The sequence below is a fragment of the Pipistrellus hanaki genome (assembly GCF_964339955.1).
Source record: "Pipistrellus hanaki genome assembly, chromosome: 11".
Classification (NCBI taxonomy): Eukaryota; Metazoa; Chordata; class Mammalia; order Chiroptera; family Vespertilionidae; genus Pipistrellus; species Pipistrellus hanaki.
In genome coordinates this window covers 44,403,192-44,424,438 of record NC_140513.1, presented here as the reverse complement: position 1 = coordinate 44,424,438, position 21,247 = coordinate 44,403,192, and the positions used below count along the sequence as shown (strand labels likewise).

Here is a 21,247-nt window from a genome sequence, read left to right as displayed (position 1 = left end):
GGTAAACATACTAAATAAAATTTCCCTTTTCACCCTCATCATAGACCTCATCTGCTCTCCAGAAGTAGTTATCTAATCAGTCCTCAGTGTGTGTGTGTGTGTGTGTGTGTGTGTGTGTGTGTGTTTCCCGTTCTTTCTCAGGTAGCCTCTATGAGAAATTCTTTAATTAAGGGAGACATGAAATGTCAAAACTTAAAAACAAACCTGAGGAGTAAGCATTCTAATTTTAGGCAGGTATTTAATGTTTGAACTAATATTATCTGCATAAATATATAATGGAAAGCAGAGAAGAATTCCAAGTTTGTACAAAAAGCAAGATACAATATGTATATATAGCTTCCTCTTGGTTAATTCATAAAAATGCATACTTATTTTTTGGTTTTGTGAATGTCCAGAGTAAATGTTTAATATGTGCCCATAATCAAACTTAATTCCAAAACCCAATCCATCCAGAGTGTGTGGGTTAGGCATTGTCTGCAGTACTTGCTCACCATCATTGTAGCCCAGTAAGGTAGAAAGAACAGTAGCTTTGTAGAAAGCTTGCCCACGCCACCTAATTACTATGTAATGTTTGGTAAATTAAATAACTTTTCTGCGTCCCAGTTTCCTCATCTACCAAATGGTTACTGTGAAGATTAAATAAGATATATAAATTTCCTAGTAGTTATTTGGCATTCAATGTCCTCAATAAATATACAGTATTCTCTTCCCTATGCCCTATTAATATCCCTAATTGTTAGAACCTACTTTCTTTCCTTGTGCTACTTATCTTAGAAAGAAAGGTACTACCACTGGAGAAAGATTCAGTAAGAGATACAAAATGATACCACTTGTTATCCAAGCTCACTCTTTTCTTAAGAGAAAATTTAAAACAACAACAACAAAACCCACAGAAACTCACACCAAAAAGGTCTCAATGTTGCTAAGCTGCAAACCTGCAGAAGTTGCACAATTCCCAGGGTTTCTCCTGGAGATTCCAGTCCTAACAGGGGATAGGGTACAACAGCTTTAGAACCTTCTTTTGATCTTTGGTTTTCTTATCACTTTACTGGAGGCCTGGTGTATGAATTCGTGTACCAGTAGGGTCCCTCGGCCTGGCCTGCAGGTTTGGTCCAAGACCAGCTCTCCAACATCCCCTGAGGGTCCTGAATTGTGAGAGGGCACAGGCCAGGCTGAGTGACCCCACCAGTGCACAATCAGGGCCAGGGAGGGACGTGGGAGGTTGGGCGGGAGGACTCCAGGGCATGTTCGGCCCATCTTGCTCAGTCCTGATCAGCTGAACCCTAGCAGCAAGCTCACCTACCAGTCAGAGCATCTGCCCCCTGATGGTCAGTGCACCTCATAGCAAGCGGTTGAGTGACCTTAGCATATCATTAGCATATTATGCTTTGATTGGTTGAACGGACGACTGGACACTTAGCATACTAGGCTTTTATTATATAGGTTGGAAATTTAAAGTTCTGTGGTAGCAAGAAGGCATCTTTGCCTTTCATATGTCTCTAAAATCTGAGGGTGCCTTAGAAAGGAAACAGGATGTGTTTTTTCAGCTGGCTCTATAGTGCAGGGCTGGAGTAAGCAGCATATTGGGGTGTTCTCCACGGATGGCCCCTACCAGACCAGGCTGTCCAGCCCAAGGAAGGAAGAGGAATGTGACTGGGTGAAGAGCAGCTTGGGATCACCTGGAAGGTAGGGGAAAGCTCTTCAAAAGGTTATCAGTGCCAAAGAAGCCATTCTTTTTCAATCAAAGGCAGAACGTGGGAGGATTTCCCAAGGATCAATCAAAGGCAGAATGTGGGAGGACTTCCCAAGGATTGGGGCTGCTATCATTGAGGGCCTAAACCCCTGCGCCCACTTCTGGCTTCCTCTCTTACCTCCTGGTGTTCACCCAAAATAGCATACTCATTATCCTCACTGCGCACACAAAGGGTCTGAACTACCTTTCCTAGGAGAGCCACAAACTGTGAAACTGCTTTTTGCCTTCAACCACGAAAAGTACTTTAGATGGGAAAAAAACCTGTGAGCATCCACGCCTGCTGGTAGAACTCCTTTCTTCAATATCCAAAGGCATCACATTAAGGTTCATTATTCACTTAAACATTAGGAAAACTCTGATTTTCCAATTCAAGTAATCCACTATTAGCGTTTGAATGAACAATTTTAAAAGAGGAACTGAAATAAATATTTAATAATCAGTGGAATGTCTACAAGAGACTCTTTAAAATAACGGAGTCCTTCAGGTGTCCCCCTGACCTTTGTCTCCTCCCTCTCCCTGTCAGAAGAGAAGGGGACAGCTGGCCGGCACCTCTCCTTTCAGGACAAACAAACAATGCCCTCTTGTATCAGTTCTGAGGTGAATGGTCTGAGAGTTCTGTCTTCTTGTCACCACCTTCATTGCAGAGTGGGACTGGATGAACCAATATTCTCAGTCCCTGCTTTTGTAAGACTGGAACATGGGCATGCACAAGCCACCATTCTTTTGCTGTGCTTGTAACAGCCAGTTATCACTCTTCCCCTCAAAGGAAGCCTTTAGCCTGAGGACCACATTGCCATCGTTGGCTTCAGCTAGGGGCCGCCACCTGCCCCTCTTTCTCAGGCCCCTCCCTTTGTCTGTCTTACCTCTGCTCCGATGAAGCTGTACTCCCAGGCTCAAAATTAGCAGGAGGAGGAACATGTTGTCTACCGGATCTGAAACAGACAATTGAAAGTCTCAGGCCCTTCTGAAGTTTTGCTTTCTGTAGTTTTGCTGGTCTCATGACTTGATGACTTGTTCACTCCTGAAAATAAGGAAATGACTTATAAACAAATATTTTTAAAAATATTTTTATAGATTTTAGGGAGAGAGGAGGAAGAGGGAGAGAGAAAGATGGATGTGAGAGGAAAACAGGAACTGGCTGCCTCCTGCAAGCCCACCACCACAAGGGATTGAGCTGCAACCCAGCACATGCCCTGACCGAGAAATCATACCAACAACCCCTGGGTGCACTGGATGTTCAACCAACTGAGCCAGTCGGTCAGGGCAGAGTGAAGCTGGGAAGGGAAGTCTCGGGCTTCTGAGAGAGGGAAGATAGGGTAAGAGGAAGCAAGGGCCTCTTTATCAATACAAATTAGAAGCTCTTCCTCCTTTTCTAACAGACTTCTGATTATCTAGCGGTCCTCTGACTTAACCCACACTGGTGGTTATCTCTTTGTTTCTCCCACAGAGCCTTCCATAGATTCTGGAGTAAATTTTGCTTGTCACATAAATAAACCAGCTGGACCAGAACTCTGGGTGTCAGGCATTCCTTTTAGTGCTCAGGAGCATAGAACTAGATTATCAATAAATATTTCACTGAGCAGGTAAAGTAGTCAAGCTCTTTTGAATGCTGTAAATGAGTTTTCCCATCACGTGGATGACCTCTTATTAAGAGGTTTAGACAGGGAGAGCAGAGAAATGGCTCTATTGATTGTGTTCCTAACCTTTGTCCTGTTTCACCTCTTACGCTTCTACCTTTGCGCAAGGTTTGTTTTTTCCCCCCCATCCAAAGACTTTTCATGGTTGAAGGCAAAAAGGAACAGGACACATGACTGTCAGCTAGTTTGGCCTCCAAGAAGCTGTCAACATTGTATTATCCTTGGAACCATTTCTTCAGGGGAAATAAATTAGAGCCATATATGTAAATCAGGTTAGAAGCAGAGTTGCTCTGAATACAATGGAGAAGCCAGTGGAGGATTTGCATCAGAATGACATGATCTCATTTACACTTTCAAAAGAGGACAGCTTTGGTGTAGATCCAGCATGTCAAACTCAAAGGCTAACACAGGCCAAATAAACAAGTTTTAAGTTTATGTGGGCCACAAAAAAACAAAAGCTTTAATTTTCATAGAAACATAAAATAATAGAACATTTTAATGAAAATTAATATTTTTTCTTGAACATTAAGTTACCAGACACTGAATAACTGCACAAATTAATAAGTGTAACGTAAATAAACCTATTTTTCTTGTTCTCTGAAAGCAAAATATTTCCTGTTGCACACACCAAACAAGTCAGTACAAGATTAATGGTGTGGCAAACGGCTGCTAAAATATTCACTGCTAGTATTAGTGGAGAGAAATAGAGAGCGGGCTCATAAGGAAAGTGAATGCAATACGATTATTGTAATCAGTCATCATCCAATGTTGTAGTTCATTATTAATAATTATGTATAACAGGATAATGTAAAAATTAAGTTATGAACTTTTTATTAAAACGTTTCTTACATACCGTTATATTGGCTGGGCTGCAAAAATATTCCTTGTGGGCTGTATGCAGCCTGTGGGCCATGAGTTTGACATGCTTGGTGTAGATGATAGGTTATTGTTGGGAAGGAGACAGGGCAGGGTGATCAGTGAGGAATATTTTTGCAGAAGTGATGATAGTTTGGATTATAGTTGTGGGGCCAGTGGAGGTGAGAAATGGTTCTTGTTGAAAGTTAGCATATATACATATATTTACTTTGTCCTTTAAATTTATTAATTTTTTCAATATCTTTATTGAAGTGTAACTGACATATAATAGAGAATTATATGTGCAAGTGTATTTGTACGTTTGTGCCTGCATATCTATAATAATAAAAGGGTAACATGCTAATTAGACGGGACGTCCTTCTGGACGAAGACAGGGGTTTGAGGGAAGCCCAGGCTGTGAGGGGAGAATGGGCCCCCGATGCCGGAGGGAAACCAGTGCCAGCAGCCACGGGAAGGAAGGCCTACTTTTGCACGAATTTTGTGCATCGGACCTCTACTATATACTTATACACATTTATACATATAAAACATAGATGACTCAGTGGTACAATTCAGTGGTTTTTAATATATTCACAGAATTGTGCAACCTATACCACTAATTTTAGATCATTTTCATCATCCCAAAAAGGAACCCCATATCCATTAGAAGAAACTCCCCAATTCCCCTTCTTTTTCCCTCCAGCCCTTGGCAACCACTAACCTACTTTCTGTCTCTGTAAATTTGCTTATTGTGGATATTTCATACAAATGTAATCATATAATATGTGGCCTTTTATGTCTAGCTTCTTTCACCAGGCATATTTTCAAGATTCACTTAAGTTGTAGCACATATCAGTACTTCATTCCTTTTTATATCTGAATAATATTCTATTGTATGACTATACCACCACATCTTGTTTATCCATTCATCAGTTGATGGACATTTGGGTTGTTTCCACTTGTTGGCTATTCTGAATAATTCTATGACTATTTATATATAAGTTTTAGTGTAGACATGTTTTCAGTTCTCTTGGGTGTGTATATATGTAGGAGTTGCTTGGTTAAATGGCAATTCTATGTTTAGCTTTTTGAGAAACTGCCAAGTTGTTTATCAAATGCATGGTTAACAGATATTTTCTCCAAGTCTGCAAATTATCTTTCAGCTTCTTGATAGGTTCTCTGAAGCACAAATGTTTTAATTTAATTTAAAAAATAATTCATTTTGATAAAATGGATTGATCTGTTTTGTCTTTTATTGCTTGTGCTGTAGGTGTCTTATATAAGAAACCACGGCCTAATCCAAGGTAAAAAAGAAAAAAGAAAAAAAAAGATTTACATCTGTTTCCTCCTGAGAATTTTATCACTTTTCTTCTTATATTTAGGTCTTTGTGCATTTTGAATTAATTTTTGTATGAGGCAAGGCTTCAGATTCCTTATTTTGCATGCGGACATCCAATTGCCCCTGCACAATTTGTTTAAAAGATTATTCTTTCTTCATTGATTGTCTTGGCCCCCTAACCAAAATCCAATGGACTATGGATGTATGGGTTTATTTCTGGACTCTCAAGTCTATTTCATTGAGCTATGTCTATTTTATGTCAGTACCAGAGACTTGATTACAGTAGTTCTGTGGTAGGTTTTGAGATCAGAAAATGTGAGTACTCCAACTTTGCTCTTTTTCAAGATTTTGCAGATGTCTCTGTGTGTGTGTGTGTGTTTGGCAGGGGAGCTCTTTTGGTTCTCTTGCATTTCCATGTGAATTTTGAAATCTGCTTATACACACACACAAGCACACATCTGAAATTTTGATAGTAACTGTACTATATCTATATGTTTATCAGAATATATAGCCATCTAATAATATTGTCTTTCAATCCATGGACAACATATAATGTCTTTCCATTTGTCATCTATACTTTCAAAGAAGATCTGATGAGAATTTCTCACAGGTTTGACAAAAATAGAAAAATCTAGTAAAATTTATAGGTTTAGGGCTTGAGTCACTAGGGCAAATGCAGGTGCTATTTATTTAAATGGAGAAGACAGAGAGTAGCAGATTAGGAAGCAGAAATCAAGATTAGAATATGCTTAGAATATATTTGAAATATGTTTGGTTTGAGATGCCTCTTAGACATCCAAGTGAAGATGTTCAGTAGGCAGTTGGGTAATAGGTGGTCTAGAGTTTATGGGTAGAGATATAAATTTGAGAGTCATCAAAATATTAAGTGTCACTTAAAGCCATTAGGATGCATGGCTTCCCCTAAAGAGAGATAGGGAGAAGAGAGTGTCCGAGGACTGAGATGTGGGGCATTTCAACATTGATCAATCCTTGAGAGGGAGGCTACTAGCAAAAGAGGGTTGAGAGTAGAAGAAAAAAGACAAATTAGCAATATATTTTCCTTTCTGTGTTCTAATGCTTTGACATCTGGGGCCTTGATAATTCTGGGAGGACTGCCCCTTCTAGAATTAACCAATTTCTCACAAAGAAGTTCATCTTTCAAATGCACACCAAACAATCCAGAACCCCAAACCACCTTTGGCTAAGACCTTTGGCAGTTTCTAAAAGCTTTAAAAACAAACAAACAAACAAAAAAAAAAAAAACAACTTGGTCCTCACACAATCTGTCACTACTTATCTGCACTAATCACTCCAGGGCCAGGTTACCAGAGGACAAGGGACAGACCCTATGCCTCAGAGCCTACTGAAATTATTCAAAATAGCCAATTCTAAGCCTGCCTATCCCACCTTGCCCATTCCTGCCTGTGAAAATCACAATAAAGTCTCCTGTCCACATTTCCCCTTCTCCCTCTGCCCCCATGTGACCCTGATGCTTCCCTGGGTGGTCCCCTGTGGTGTAACGTGTTCCTTTCTCTTGGGAAAGAGGGTACAGTTTTTTTTTTCAATGACAGCTATTTCCTGATTTGTTGGCCTCACCATAGCTAAATAACAATAAAACCTAGAATTGAAAATACTGTGCTACAAGGACGGAGCCCCAAATTCCAGAGAGTTGGGTTAAACAGTGTGGAGGTCATGGGTGGCCAGATCCATGTGGTCCTGGTGGATCTGGTGCTGATGAAAGCCTGGGTGGATTCAAAAGAAAATAGCAGGTAAAGATATGGAGACAACAGAATATAGGCCACTCTTCAGGAAAGAGCGATGAGGCAGAAGTTAGAAGGGAATATAGTGTGAGGTCTGCAGTAGACTGTATCCTTGCTTTTATTTTAGGGAAAGAGATAGTACATCAGGGACAGAAACACAATTTCCATAGGGAAATACGCAAGGCACACCGTAGCTGGACCCAAAGATCACTTTCCTTATTGAAAATGCAAATATATGCACAAAAGATATCATCTTAAGCTGCACCTGCAGGCCTGGGATTTGTCCAGCATTCTTACTTCTAGAGAACAAAAGGATAGCACATAACATGTGGTGCTGGCAACAGAAAGGACTCCTGGCTCAGCCACTACGGGGCTTAACTTCCCCTTCTTCCTTGCCCATCTAAGGGGGCTTTCCTTGTACACTGTCTGCTTGAGCTACTGCTAACGGAGAGATGGACACTGTTGTAAAGGTACTTTCCAGCCAGCAGCCGTCTCTCTCTTCCAGAGATAATATGCCCCACATAATGGTTAAGAGCTCTGGTTCTAAAGTCAGGCACATCTGAGTTCAAATCTTGGTTCTAGACGTTATTAGCCTCTAAGACCTTTGGCAGTTTATAAAAGCTCTTTGTGTCCCATCTTCCTGTAATGCCAGTAATAACACCCACTTCAAGTCAGAATCTTGGGTGTCCTCTTAAACCTACTCATCTCTCACCTTACACATTCCCACTGCTAATGTCTTAATTCAGCTCCTCATCATCTCTTACACCGTAGCACAGCCTCCTCGCTGTGATTTTTTACCTTCCCGCTTTGCTGCTCTCTGCTCCGTCTTCCACTTTGCGAGGTGGCAGACACAAACCTTGGCATCCTCCTCCACTCCTTTCTTCTCTCATTTGCATCCAATTCATTAGCAGGTCTTATACCAGTAGGCCTTTCCTTCAAATGTATCTAGACTTTCACTGTTTCCGTATCAGCCTGAATCATTATTATCTCTTGGAGTGATTACTGCAATAGCCAGTCAGCTATGATTCTGACCTTAACCTTCCTACAGTTGATTCTCAACACAGCAGCCAGAAAAATGGTTTAAAAATATAAATCAGGTGTGCTCAAAACTGTTGATGGCTCAATATTTCACTGAGAGTAAAATCCTAAATCCTTCCAAAAGCCCGGGGAAGGGGACTGTTTCAAGCCTCCTGCTTCAGAGGATCCCACTGTGGCCATGCCTCTCCCTGCAGTGTGAGGTGTCTGCAGGGCTGAGAGGAGTCATCTTGAGCCTCTCCCCATCACAATCTGGGTCCTTGAGATGCTGGAATTTTGATCCCAATGGCTCTAAGCCCACGTATAGGCCTGTGCAGTGCCTTCCCCAGATCCATCCAAGGATGAACCTTTCTGCCAGTGTGCATTTTCCCACAAACCAGGCACTTCTCTGCTCTGTCTGCTTGAGACTCCCTTCTGTAAAACTGCCAGGGCACCAGCCCACTGGCATCCCCAATTCTCTTTATTGGTCTCTTTTCCAAAGCATTCATTACCAGCAGACATGCCATATAATGTACTTGTTTATTATATTACTATATTACTAGAGGCCCTGTGCAAAAAAATTTATGCACAGAGGACGGGGCAGGGTGTCCTTTCCAATCTGGGACCCTCGAGGGGTCGGACATCCCTCTCACAATCCAGGACTGCTGGCTCCAACCACTCACCTGCCTGCCTGATTGCTGCCTAACCACTCCCCTGCTAGCCTGATCGATACCTAACTGCTCCCCTGCTGGCCCAATTACCCCTAACTGCCCTTCCCGGCTGTCCTGGTCACCCCTAACTGCCCTCCCCTGCTGGCCTGGTCTCCCCCAACTGCCCACCCCTGCTGGCCATCCTCTGTGTTGGAGTGATGGTCAATTTGCATATTACCTTTTTATTATATAGCCTGACATCTTTCATAAGAATATGATTGCTTAAATCAAGGATCTTTGTTCTACTTACTGCTCTGCCTTCAGCCCTAAGAACATTGTCTGGCAGTAAGTAAACACTCTGTTAATATTTGTTGAATAAATTATCCTTTTACCTAGCAGGCAGAGTAATCTCCTGAATATTGAACAACTAATCCTGACCAAGTTACTCCTGCTTAAAAGACTACAATAGCTCCCATTATTTACAAGGTACAGTTCTCCTTAGTGTGGCCTGCAAAACCTTCCCTAACCTGGCCCCTCTTGCCTGAGCCACCAAAAAATGTATGCGCTTTCCATGGACCTCACAGGTGCTTTGAGAATTCTAATCTCTCATGTCTGATCTCATCTTATTTTTTTCCTAATCTTATTTTCCCTCTATTTCAGTTTCTTCAGGTACTTAAAAATAGTATTGCATCCCTAGTCAGTTTACTCGGTGGATAGAGCATTGGGGTGTGGACCAGAGGATCCCAGGTTTGATTTCTGTCAAGGGAACATGCCCATGTTGCAGGCTTCTCCTGAGCCCGGGGCCTTGGTTGAGGCATGAGCAGGAGGCAACCAATCAAGGTGTTTCCCTCACATCGTATTTCTCTCTCTCTTTTCCTTTTTCTAAAAATCAATGGAAAAATATCCTCGGGTGAGGATTTAAAAAGAAAAAATAGTATTGAATCTTAAGTGTCTCCTTAAATAGCCTTACGTTCTTATGCATTTAACACAGTATATAAGCCTCTCTTAAATGTCTTAAGCTGTTCCTTTTGCCTCAATTGTATCTGCTACTTACCTCTAGTGTTAACATTATTGTTAGTCATTCCAAGTATGTTAAGTGGGTGAATTTCTGTTTCCCTGCTAGAACAAGAACTCTTTGTACTTTATTAGGTCCTTAGAATTATTTGCTAAACCTCTAATAATTTTGGTACTTTGTTACTGGTAACACAAAACAATATAGAGATTTCTATAAAAATTGTTGCCTAAATTCTGGCAGAACCAGTGGCCAGAAATGTCTGTCAGCTGCATTCTCATCTAGGGAGGAGCCACCTAAAGAAGAACCTTGGTAAGACAATTGTCAGGACTACTGACAGGACAATTGATAAGTGATCAGCCACACAGGAAAGAAAGAGAAGCAAAAAGTTGACTATAGTTTTGAGGCCAAACTATCAAGACAATATTGATACCATTGGTATCAATGGTATCAGAAAAAAAAAAAAAAGGAGGTATAAGATCAAGAAAGGGATTCTGCCCTGCCAATGTGGCTCAAAGTTGAGCATTGACCTATGAACCAGAAGGTCACAGTTTCATTCCCGGTCAGGGCACATGCTCCAGTTGTGGGCTCAATCCTCAGTTTGGGATGTGCAGGAAGCAGCCTATCAATGATTCTCTCTCATCATTGATGTTTCTGTTTCTCTCTCCCTCTCTGAAATCAATAAAAATATACATCTTACTTAATAAAAGAGAGACATGCAAATTAACCATCACTATGCTATACCCACGAGCCAATCAGGAGTGACATGCAAATTAACCCACCAAAGATGGTGGTTGATTTGCATACAGAGGCACCCCAAGTGACCAGGGGCAGGTGGGATACTTGTGTCGTCGCCATGGCAGCGTGGGAAGGCAGGACTGAGCTAGAGTGGAAAGTGGTGCCAGCAGCCAGGGAAAGATCCATTCTAGCACAAATCTTTGTGCATTGGGCTTCTAGTGTGTGTGTGTGTGTGTGTGTGTGTGTGTGTGATATATATATATATATATATATATATATATATATATATATATATATATATATTTATTTTATTTTATTTTATTTTATTTTATTTTATTTTATTTTTTTAAGAGAAAAAACCCTAGCCAATTTGGCTCCATGGATAGAATGTTGGCCTATGAACTGAAAGGTAACAGGTTCAATTCCAGTCAAGGACACCTGCCCAGACTATGGGCTCAATCCTCAGTAAGGGGCGTGTAAGAGGCAGCCAATCAATGATTTTCATCATTGATGTTTCTATCTCTCTCTCCCCCCTTCCTCTCTGAAATCAATAAAAATATACTTTAAAAATGAAATTAAAATAAAAAAGGAAAGCTAATTTTTAGAGGAATGCTGATAAGTTGAGTTTGAGTCATGAAGTAATGCAAGGCATTCAAGAAAAATGTAAGTGTAGAGCTTTCGACATAATTGAGGGCTAGAGATAAACATAAAGAAGTTATTTCAAATATGTTGATGTTAATTGACATTAGGGAATGAACTAACTCTCTGTGGGGGAGAATATAGAAGGTGAGACTAGAAAAAAGAGGTCTGAACTAGGAATGCTCCCAAGTTTGGAGAGCAGGAGTAGGACACCAGAGAAGGCAGAGAAGGAATAGTTCTAAGAGTAAGAGAAGCTTCTCCCATTCCATTGTTTCAAGCCCAAGGGAGGAAAATTCCAAGAAGATAATAGAGAAATCTGGAGAATAAGAACTGGGAATAAACCCTTCGGTGTGGTAGAGACAGCAGGAAAGCATTGAGGTGGTTGGGGCTGGATAATCTTTCAGAGTTATTTATTTATCCTGCAATATAGTGAGTTTTTTAAGATCAGGGGAACATATAGTATAATCTAAATGAATCCTGCTGCCTTGGCGGTGTGGCTCACTTGGTTGAGTGGCATCTTAAACACCAAAAGGTCGCAGGTTTGATTCCCAATTAGGGCACATACCCAGGTTGGGGTTCCATCCTTGGTCAGGAAGCAACCGATCAATGTTTTTCTCTCTCTCTTCCTTCCTTTCTTTCTAAAATAGATAAATAAATAAACCCTGCTATAGTGGGGTGTGACAATAGGAGGCCAGGCTGAAGTTGCCTCATTACATGGTAACCCAGGTATTAAACAATTAAGGCATTCAGTGTATTTGGACATTGCCACATGGAATAAAAAAGACACACAATAGCTATAACTGGTTTGGCTCAGTGGATAGAGCTTCAGCCTGCAGACTGAAAGGTCCCAGGTTCGATTCCGGTCAATAGCATGTACTGAAAGGGCAGGGCGGGGCTAACTCCTCGGAATGAGTGGGCAGGGGGGAACTCCTGATCCTCCATTTTGTAACTGGACCCTAGCCCTCACCCAACCAATCAGGGTCAGCCAAAGCAGCACATCACCACCCCTATAAAACCACTTGATCTGTTGAAGCTCTTCCTCTTCCATCGCTGTTGGTGTAAGTGGGACAGAGCCCATGCTAGCATGGAATACAGGCTTTCTGCTATTGCATCGGACTCGGCTCCCTCGTGGTCCTTGAGGATCATGAAATCTGGGCATAACAGTACCTTGGTTGCAGGCACATGCCTGGTGGGAGGTGTGCAGGAGGCAGCTGATCGATGTTTCTCTCTCATCAATGTTTCTAACTCTCTATCCCTCTCCCTTTCTCTCTGTAAAAAAAAAAAAATTAATAAAATATATTATTAAAAAAAGACACACAACAAACTATGGTTCTCTTCCAATGCATTGTAAAACAAGTCAACTCTGAAACATGACCCATCTCTGAAGATGTTAGCATCATCTCCTCAAATCAACTTCAAACTGTCTCCAGTATATTACACAAATAACCTACATCTGGTGGTTCACCTGCCATTTCATCAAATCAATGCATTAAACAACTCAACAAGCACCCCATGATCATATATTGTGCTAGGCACTTGGGATTCAGATAATCTAAAACTAATTTAATGGAAAGGCTCACAGACAGCAGGAAGAAGACACTTTGAAGCAGTAGGCAAGGACTGACAGTGAGAGGTTAGGTAATGAATGTGAATAAACCAGCTTTGAGTGGCAAAAATGAAATGGTTCATCCATTCATAGAATCTTAGGATCTTAGGATCTTGGGAGGGAGCATTTGACTTCTCATGCAACTGTGTGATTACTGTTCAGCCTTAATATTCTTACCGTGAAGTTTGTCAGATATATTGTCCATTATTCCCTCCCATCAGACCTGAGAATTTCAGGGTCAGGAGACCTGATTTATAGGCAATTTCACTGAAACTTGACCTCCTCACTTTAATGCTCTCTTACATGAATCCGCTGTCATTTCAACTACTATGTGTACCAGGTGGAGAGCAATAAATATTTTCAGTTTTCTTCCATTTTACTAATCTTTCACCATTTCACATAGAAAAATAAGCCTTTTAGTAGATCCCAGATCACATTTTGTTAAATAATGGTTGTCTGTAGTATAAATTAATGTAATTACTATTTTACTTTTGTTTTTAAACAGCTTCCTTTTAGAGCATAGCTTCTAAACACAGGCTAGCCAGGAATGTTCTCTCCCTGCCAAAGGGATAACTCAAAACATATCAGACAAAGGAAAACAAAATTTTAAGTTCTATTAACCCTTCAAAAATTCTAAGCTGAGATAATCTCAAGAATAGTTCAATATTTTTCAATGCACGTTTATTTTGTGCATAAAAATATCTCACCTCATAAAACTGCCCAACAACAATAATAAGTATAGGGAAAAGCAAGAGAAATCCCACTATTTGGGGAGCAGGCAGAAATTAGCTTGCTTGTGTCCCTGAGCACAATGTCTGAGGCAGAATTTCCCCTGCCTCCGATGCTGTGGAGGGAAAGGGTGCCCACACTCACCCCACTGTGACAGCCTCATCATGTTCCACACCAACGCAAAGAGCCAGAAAAACCTCAACCCCCTGGATACTCACATCACCACTTGGCACTTGCTCCTCAGGCAAAGAAACAAAACAAAAAGAAAACAATAAAAGTTGCTCTTTGCATCAGATTCCTTCATAGAAGCCACAGCTAAACAAACAGCCAAAAGAAAACAAAACAAAAACTCTAAGTTGCCGCCTAGACCACTGCAACAGCCAGTAGACTGAAGCCAGGACTCCTTCTAGCTGGCCCAGGGGCATCAGGAAGATGGACAATGAAAAGCCATCAGATAATAATTCCACAGGAGAAAAGACGTCATTGCCATTCAGTTGTGATTCAAATCACAACTAATTCTTAGGAACCATTGAAGCCCAGCCTACTGAGTTTTGGTTTTGCTTTCAGGATCACTTCGTGTTAAGCAAATAACTGACTGGTATTTCGGAAAACTAGTTATAAAGTTACCAGAAAAGAAGGCCGAGGAAAGAATTGCTAGCATGTTCTATCTGTGTGCCAGAAATTTTACACAGGTATTTTTTAATAGTTTTCTGTGGCTGCATAACAAAAGACCATAAAGTGGGTGGCTTAAAACAACAGACACTGCTCTCACAACTCCCTCATTGTTCTCTCACAGGTCTGGAAGCTATAAATCTGCAACCAAAGTGTCACAGGGCCACTCCCTCTGAAGGCTACAGCAAGGAAAGACTCCTTGCCTTTTCCTGGCTCCCAACAGCTTTCTGTAAGCCTTGGCATTCCTTGGTTTGTGGCTGCTTCACTCCAATCTCTTCTCTCATCTTCACATGACCTTCTTCCCTGTGTGTGTCTCTGAGTGTCCTCTCCTCTTCTTATAGGAACACTAACCACTAGATGAGTGCCCACTCTAATCTGGTATGACCTCATCTTCACTGATTACATTTGTAGATACCCTACTTCTAAATAAGGTTACATTTTGAGGCTCCAGATGAACATGGATTTGGAGGGAACACTATTCAACCCACTACAGGACTTCATTTTATTCTTGGAGGAACTTGTGGCCTAGATATTGTTAGACCCATTTTATATATGCCTTTCCTCAATTGTACAGACAGTCCCAGTCTTGGTATTTAGGCAGCCACTCCCAACTGCAGCTACCACAATTTTTTCTTGTTTGAGGGATGGAGTCAAAAGAACAAGGAGGAAAGGAGAACACTGCCTTTTCAGAAGAAAAAACAATAGCCCTGCTAGTGTGGATCAGTGGTTGAGTGTCAACCTATGAACCAGGAGGTCACAGTTCAGTTCCCTATCAGGGCACATGGCTGGGTTGCAGGCTTGATCCTCAGTAAGGGGCATGTAGGAGGCAGTTGATCAATGATTCTCTCTCATCATTGATGCTTCTATATCTCTCTTCCTCTCCCTCCCTCTCTGAACTCAGTAAATATATATATATATATATATATATATATATATATATATATATATATTGATTTAAATATGAAATCAATAAAAAACTTATTTTTAAAAAAATCTCTAAAAATATTCAATAGAAAGAAAAACAATTAGTGGTGACTTAGAGGCAAGGCGTGGAGAGAAGACAAGAACACATTAGAGAAATGTGGCTAAGAAAACACACCCTGTCTGAGCGTCAGAGTTTCATCTCTGCTGACCCCACTCCTATGAGCCCAAGGGAACCAGAGTGCTACTTGAGATGTTGCTGGCCAAATGGCACCAGTTATTGCCAGTGAAGTTACACCTTGGTTCTTGAGTTCAGGGGGAAAAAAAAGAAAAAAGAAAAAAAAAAGAATTCTGAGCAAAAAACTCAAATTACAAGAAAAAGTCACAGAGGTAGAAGAACTGAGCCAGCTGGACTGCATAGGCACAGGAAACAAGTTAAAGAGGCAGAAGGGCCCGTGGAAAGGCAAAGACAATGTGCCCAGGGGAAATGGAAGGATAAGGAAAGATGTGGGCATGTTCTCAGAGGGAGTGCACACCCTGGGTCTTTCATCTTGATGGTTTTAAAGGCTGGGAGTTTAGGGGAGGTCTGAGGGGAGTCACAAGAGAATATCCAGCAGTTTTATGCTGATGTGCCAAAATGAGATTTATTCCCCTGACTTCACACATCCTTGGGTGTGGTTGGCACAAATGGCACTAATTGAATTTTTGTTACCGATCTCACTGAATAGGATGATTTAAGCTATTTACCCTCTGGAAGTGTAAACTATTTACTTTTAAGTGTCCTTGGTTAGGGAAGATAGGGTGTTGCCATTTACTTGATGTCTGTAAACTGCTTGGGCATTTAACTATCTGCCTTAGTTTCCCTATTCCATTTGTTCTGGCTTACTACTAGCCTGTCTCAGTAGGAATGAGATTGGTCATCTAGTCTATATCCAAGTTGGCCTTTTCTTGCCAACTGGTTTTCAGTCTCACCACTGAAAAGCCCCACAGCGTAGTGGGACCACAGAGGCCCGAGGAATGGGCGTACATCCTCTGCATGGCTCTGAGAGTTTAGTGTCTACATGAGATCCACATACCACCTGTTAGAGTGCCATCCCTCTTTAGGAGGGAGATATACTTATCACTGTTTCTCTTTTCTGTCTTATCCGAGTTTCCTCCCACTCCACCCCACTCCCTTTCCTCTTGCTGCAGGCAGTTAGACAGACATGAGCAAAGCAAGAACAATGGGCCAGGTACAGAAGGTCACCAGGGTGAAAAGTCCCAGGTACCCAGCAATGAATAATCCTATATAAAAAAAGCCTAATATGCTAAGTGTCCAGTTGCCTGGTTGGCTGTCCAACCAATCAAAGCATAATATGCTAATGATATGCTAAGGCTGTTCAACTGCTTGCTATAAGTTAACCAGTCACTATGACATGCACTGACCACCAGGGGGCAGACACTCCAACTGGTAGCTTAGCTTGCTGCTGGGGTCCGGCTGATCAGGACTGAGCAAGACGGGCCAGACACATCCTGAAGCCCTCCTGCGGTCCCTCCCTGGCTGGCCAACCTCCTGTGTCCCTTCCTGGCCCCCATGGTGACTTTTCCTCCCCTAGCATATTGCTGGTTATGAGGTTTGGACCCCCTGATCTTCCCCTCCTAGAGACATCCATGCTTCCATTGTGTTTCAGCTCTAGGCCCAGAAAAAGCAACAATACCAGCCACGGCTGACCTCAGGACCAGCAGCATTGAAAAATGACCCCCTGCCCTGGTGCTGGCCAATCAATTAGTGGAGACTACAACAATAAAAGGACACAGCTGGAAAACTGCTGGATTTTCTACTGAGATCGTCCCCTGCGACCTGGGATCGCATAGTGGAGTCCCTTGGCCTGGCCTGCACCCTCTCGCAATCTGGGACCCCTTGGGGGATGTTGGAGAGCTGGTTTTGGTCTGATCCAGCAGGCCAGGCCAAGGGACCCCACTGGTGCATGAATTCGTGCACCGGGCTTTTAGTCAATTACAGGGTGGGACATCGCCCCCATGGTGACTTTTCCTCCCCTAGCATATTGCTGGTTATGAGATTTAGACCCCCTGATCTTCCCCCCGCTAGACACATCCATGCTTCCATTGTGTTCCAGCTCTAGGACCAGAAAAAGCAACAATACCAGCCAAGGCTGACCTCAGGACCAGCAGCATTGAATAGTGACCCCCTGCCCGGGTGCTGGCCAATCAATTAGTGGAGACTACAACAATAAAGGGAAAGAGCTGGAAAACTGCTGGATTTTCTACTGAGATTGTCCCCTGCGACCTCCCCTAAAATCTCCACCCTTAAAACCCTTAGGATGGAGGACCCTGGGAGCATGCCATGCCTTTCCCTCCCTTTCTCCTCCCTACCCTCACTCCCAAGCTCCAAGGGCCCTTCCTTTACCTCCATAACTTGTTTCCTACGCCCATTTCTTCTAGGAATTACTTCTTCTACCTCTGTAGTTTACCAAATAAATGTTCTCTTACAGTTTGAGACTGACTCTGAATTCTTTCCTAGCCACAACCCAGGTTGCTGAACCCAGGTTTGGTCTGACCCAACCGGTCAGACACCTGGTGCTGTAGGTTCCCAGGCTCTTTCTTCATTCCGTAGGTTTTGGAAAACAGACTTACCTCAGAGCAAGGGTGTTTTCACAACAAGGCCCTCCGTGTTTTCACCACAGGGCCCACAGACAACTCAAACTAATATCTCAGCATGTTTTCCTGCCTCATAAATCTATATGCCTTGAAAAGATACTGAAGGGGAGATGTCAACATTTTAATAGGGGCCTCTACGTAGAGAACTTATAGGTGATTTTTTAGTTTCTTCTTTTTGTTTATATTTCATTTTCTAAATAACTTGCCATGAACACAAATGCACTTTTGTAAAGACATGGAAATAATTTTTAAAAATTAGTAATGGAAAATTAAATTGCTAAACAGCAACAAGAAAACATTTCAAGAACTTTGCAAAGGCTGTGTTTTTGATTCTAATTTATTTAATTTAGCTTTGTTCCCTTTATATTATTATTTTTTTTATAATGGGAGATCCCTGAGAGGCATAGCTAAATTGTGTTTGTGCTCCTCAAAACAAGACAACAGGCTCAAAATGGAGAGTTACACTATGACCTCAATCGCCAAACCAAGACTTAATTATAGTTTGCCTCTTCCCACATGGAATCTTAAACCAGTCCATCAAGAATTGTACTGATGGTGTTTGCTGGAGTGTCTGGATATTGGTTTTGCTGCTGCTCTTATTCCGCCTTTTGAGCCTCCCTGCCTCCGCAGCCCTGGACACCCCTGCTAGCGGGGTCAGCCTACCACCCTCTGTCCTTTCTGAGAAATGCCACTGATGGCTCCTTTCCTCCTGCACCTGGCACTACAACAGTTGCACAGATTATGTCATTGAATCTCCCTGAAACTGAGACAGTGACAGAGAAGTTAAGGAACTTGCTTAAAGTCACAGATCCAAGATGCACTAGCCGTGAAGTTGATTGCAGGTTGCATATTTCCCTTCCACCTTGCCCAACACCAAATTGAATGCCTAGCCAAGTGCCATATGCTCTACCAAAGTTTCCACTATTTCTTAAAACCTTGGGAGGGCGGTATTATTTCCACAGCTGAGAATCCCAAGTGACTTGCACAAGAACATCAGCCCCGCCTTGCCTGATGGCAAACCCTGGAAATTTATAGTATCACATGTGGTCTCTGTGTTTCTCCACACCCTCACCTTCCCCACGCCTTTAAGCAGTTTTATTGACATGAACCCTGAGAAGAAATATATTTGCCAAAGAGCGTGGTTAACTGGGCCCAAATTCATAATCAGGGTCTATGGCTATTGCTAACTGAGGCCTCTCATGTTCTCTGAATTTCGGGAAAAGTCACTGTCAGCCTGCCACTGGGCTGTTCCACCCAACTCAGCCCTTACCAAGGAGTTCCTGGTTTCATCTTTCCATCAGTGGACTGAGACCTGCCCTATACTATCAAAACTGGACAAGTATATCCTCATTTGCACCTATACCAACCAATCAGAACTGCTCCATAATGATCAATTAGAACACACAATTTGGGCCAAACAGGACTGTGCAAATTTGGATTCCTTATTTGCATAAAAATTATTCAATTGCAGAAAAAAATACATGTCAATTGGGAACCAGGGTGGGACCCTTCTCCATATAAGGTGACCCACCCCTTGTCTCACTGGAGCGAATTCTTTTTTTTTTTGCTGAGTAATAGTCCATTATATGGATATAGTATAATTTATCTATTTACACACTGTTGGTCTTTTAGGTTGTTTTCTGTTTCTGGCTATTACAAACAAAGCTATGCTATTGTAAACAGTATTGTTTTTAAGTTTTTTTTTAATAGTTTATTGCTAATGTATAGAAATATAATTGATTTTTATATTGATCTTGTATCCTGTAAACTTGTTAAACTTATTAGTTTGAGTAGTTTTTATACATCTTATAGGATTTTCTAGTATACAGATAATAATGATATCAGTGAATAAAGACTGTTTTCCTCTTTATTTCCAATAAAAAAAAATAGAGAATTGCTTGATTAATCTGCCTGACAGACCTGCCATCCCCTAAGGAAAGTGACTTTTCTATAACCAATTTGCTTTTCCATCTAGTATAACTTCTTTGTTCCTGCTTCCTCCCGCTTATGAAAATCTTTAGTTTCTTACAGCTTCTTGGACCGTTTTTCTATTTTCTAAATTAGATACTTCCAGAATCATGAATAATTGAATAAATCCAGTAAAATTTTTAAAATTTACTCAGTTGAAGTTTTATTTCATTTTTTCAGAACTTATTTAAAATTTATTTTCAAAAATGCTATTGTCCTTATAATGATCTATCTCCAAAGTGAGATCTATATTAAGTTTTTTCAACAGAAATTCAGGTTTGGGATAGGAATATGCTAGATATAAAATTTGCTTTTAACAGTGTGTTAGATGATACTTGATCATGGAAAATTGGAATTTAGGTCAGAGATATTACACTATAATAAGAATAATAATAATCTCACCCATGTAAACAACCAGTCTGCAAGGCCTCTTCCACTTTATAGAAAGAAAAGTCAAGGTGAAGAGAGGTTACACAGCTTAACCAGGATCACCTTGTGAAGTTAAGGCAGAGCTTCTCAGAATATTTTCCTCCAAATGTTGTGCAATACAATGCAATGTGTGTAACGCAATGCAATTCGATGTGATGTAAATGTTCATATGAAATACTTAGAACAGCACTTGCCACATACTAGGTACTAAATCAGTATTAACTATTTCAGGTCCAAAAACATAAGTCCACTCTTTCTTCACTCTATTAGGCCTTATAGGGAAGTGGGGGGAAAGGGAAAGAACACAGCCTAAGAGTGAAATGAAATGCACACAGGGTTCTGAAACATGGGTAAGAAGGCACAGCTCAGGAAGGGGTGAGAACTACAAGGAGCCAGCAGCTTATTTAGAACCAGGCTTAGCAACCTTTCGAAAGTCAGGGACCAAGGTGATAGTTTATCTGGATTCCAGAATGTGATTCTGGAATGTGATGGAAGGGAATGATGGCAGGCCCCTCTCTTGAAATGGGGATAAGGGGTTCAGAGGTGGGGGAAATAACAGGCAGCCAGAGGGAAGAGGGCAGGGAGGAGTCCACATGGGGGCCTTTCTTGACTTGGTCTTCCTTGACTCATGGTCAGCCCAGGGAATAGAGATCAGTTATTTATCACACCAAAAGTCAAATGCTTAGCTTGGAATTCCACCTGACCTTTGTCTATAAGGAAGGCCTGCTTCACAGTGAGGGAAGGAAGGTGTGGGTAGATATTCTTTTTTTTTTTTTTTTTTAATATATTTTATTGATTTTTTTACAGAGAGGAAGGGAGAGGGATAGAGAGTTAGAAACATCGATGAGAGAGAATCATCGATCAGCT

The 21,247-nt window shown here is 41.5% G+C and overlaps 1 protein-coding gene across 6 annotated transcripts in view; it reads right to left on the bottom strand.

The window, feature by feature from the left end:
• PDCD1LG2 (programmed cell death 1 ligand 2) overlaps positions 1–21,247 on the bottom strand; it is a 69,466-nt gene that overhangs the window by 36,514 nt on the left and 11,705 nt on the right. The window contains exons 1-2 of one of the 6 annotated variants that reach the window (XM_084899604.1): positions 13,877–14,423; positions 2,617–2,685 (exon numbers count right to left, since the gene is read on the bottom strand). In XM_084899604.1, coding sequence (XP_084755730.1) covers positions 2,617–2,685; positions 13,877–13,898 — 91 coding nt within the window. In that variant the 5' untranslated portion in view covers positions 13,899–14,423. Of the gene's footprint in view, positions 1–2,616; positions 2,775–13,876; positions 14,424–21,247 lie in introns of those variants that run through there. The other 5 variants (XM_084899599.1, XM_084899602.1, XM_084899600.1 and 2 more) reach the window with 5 other exon arrangements.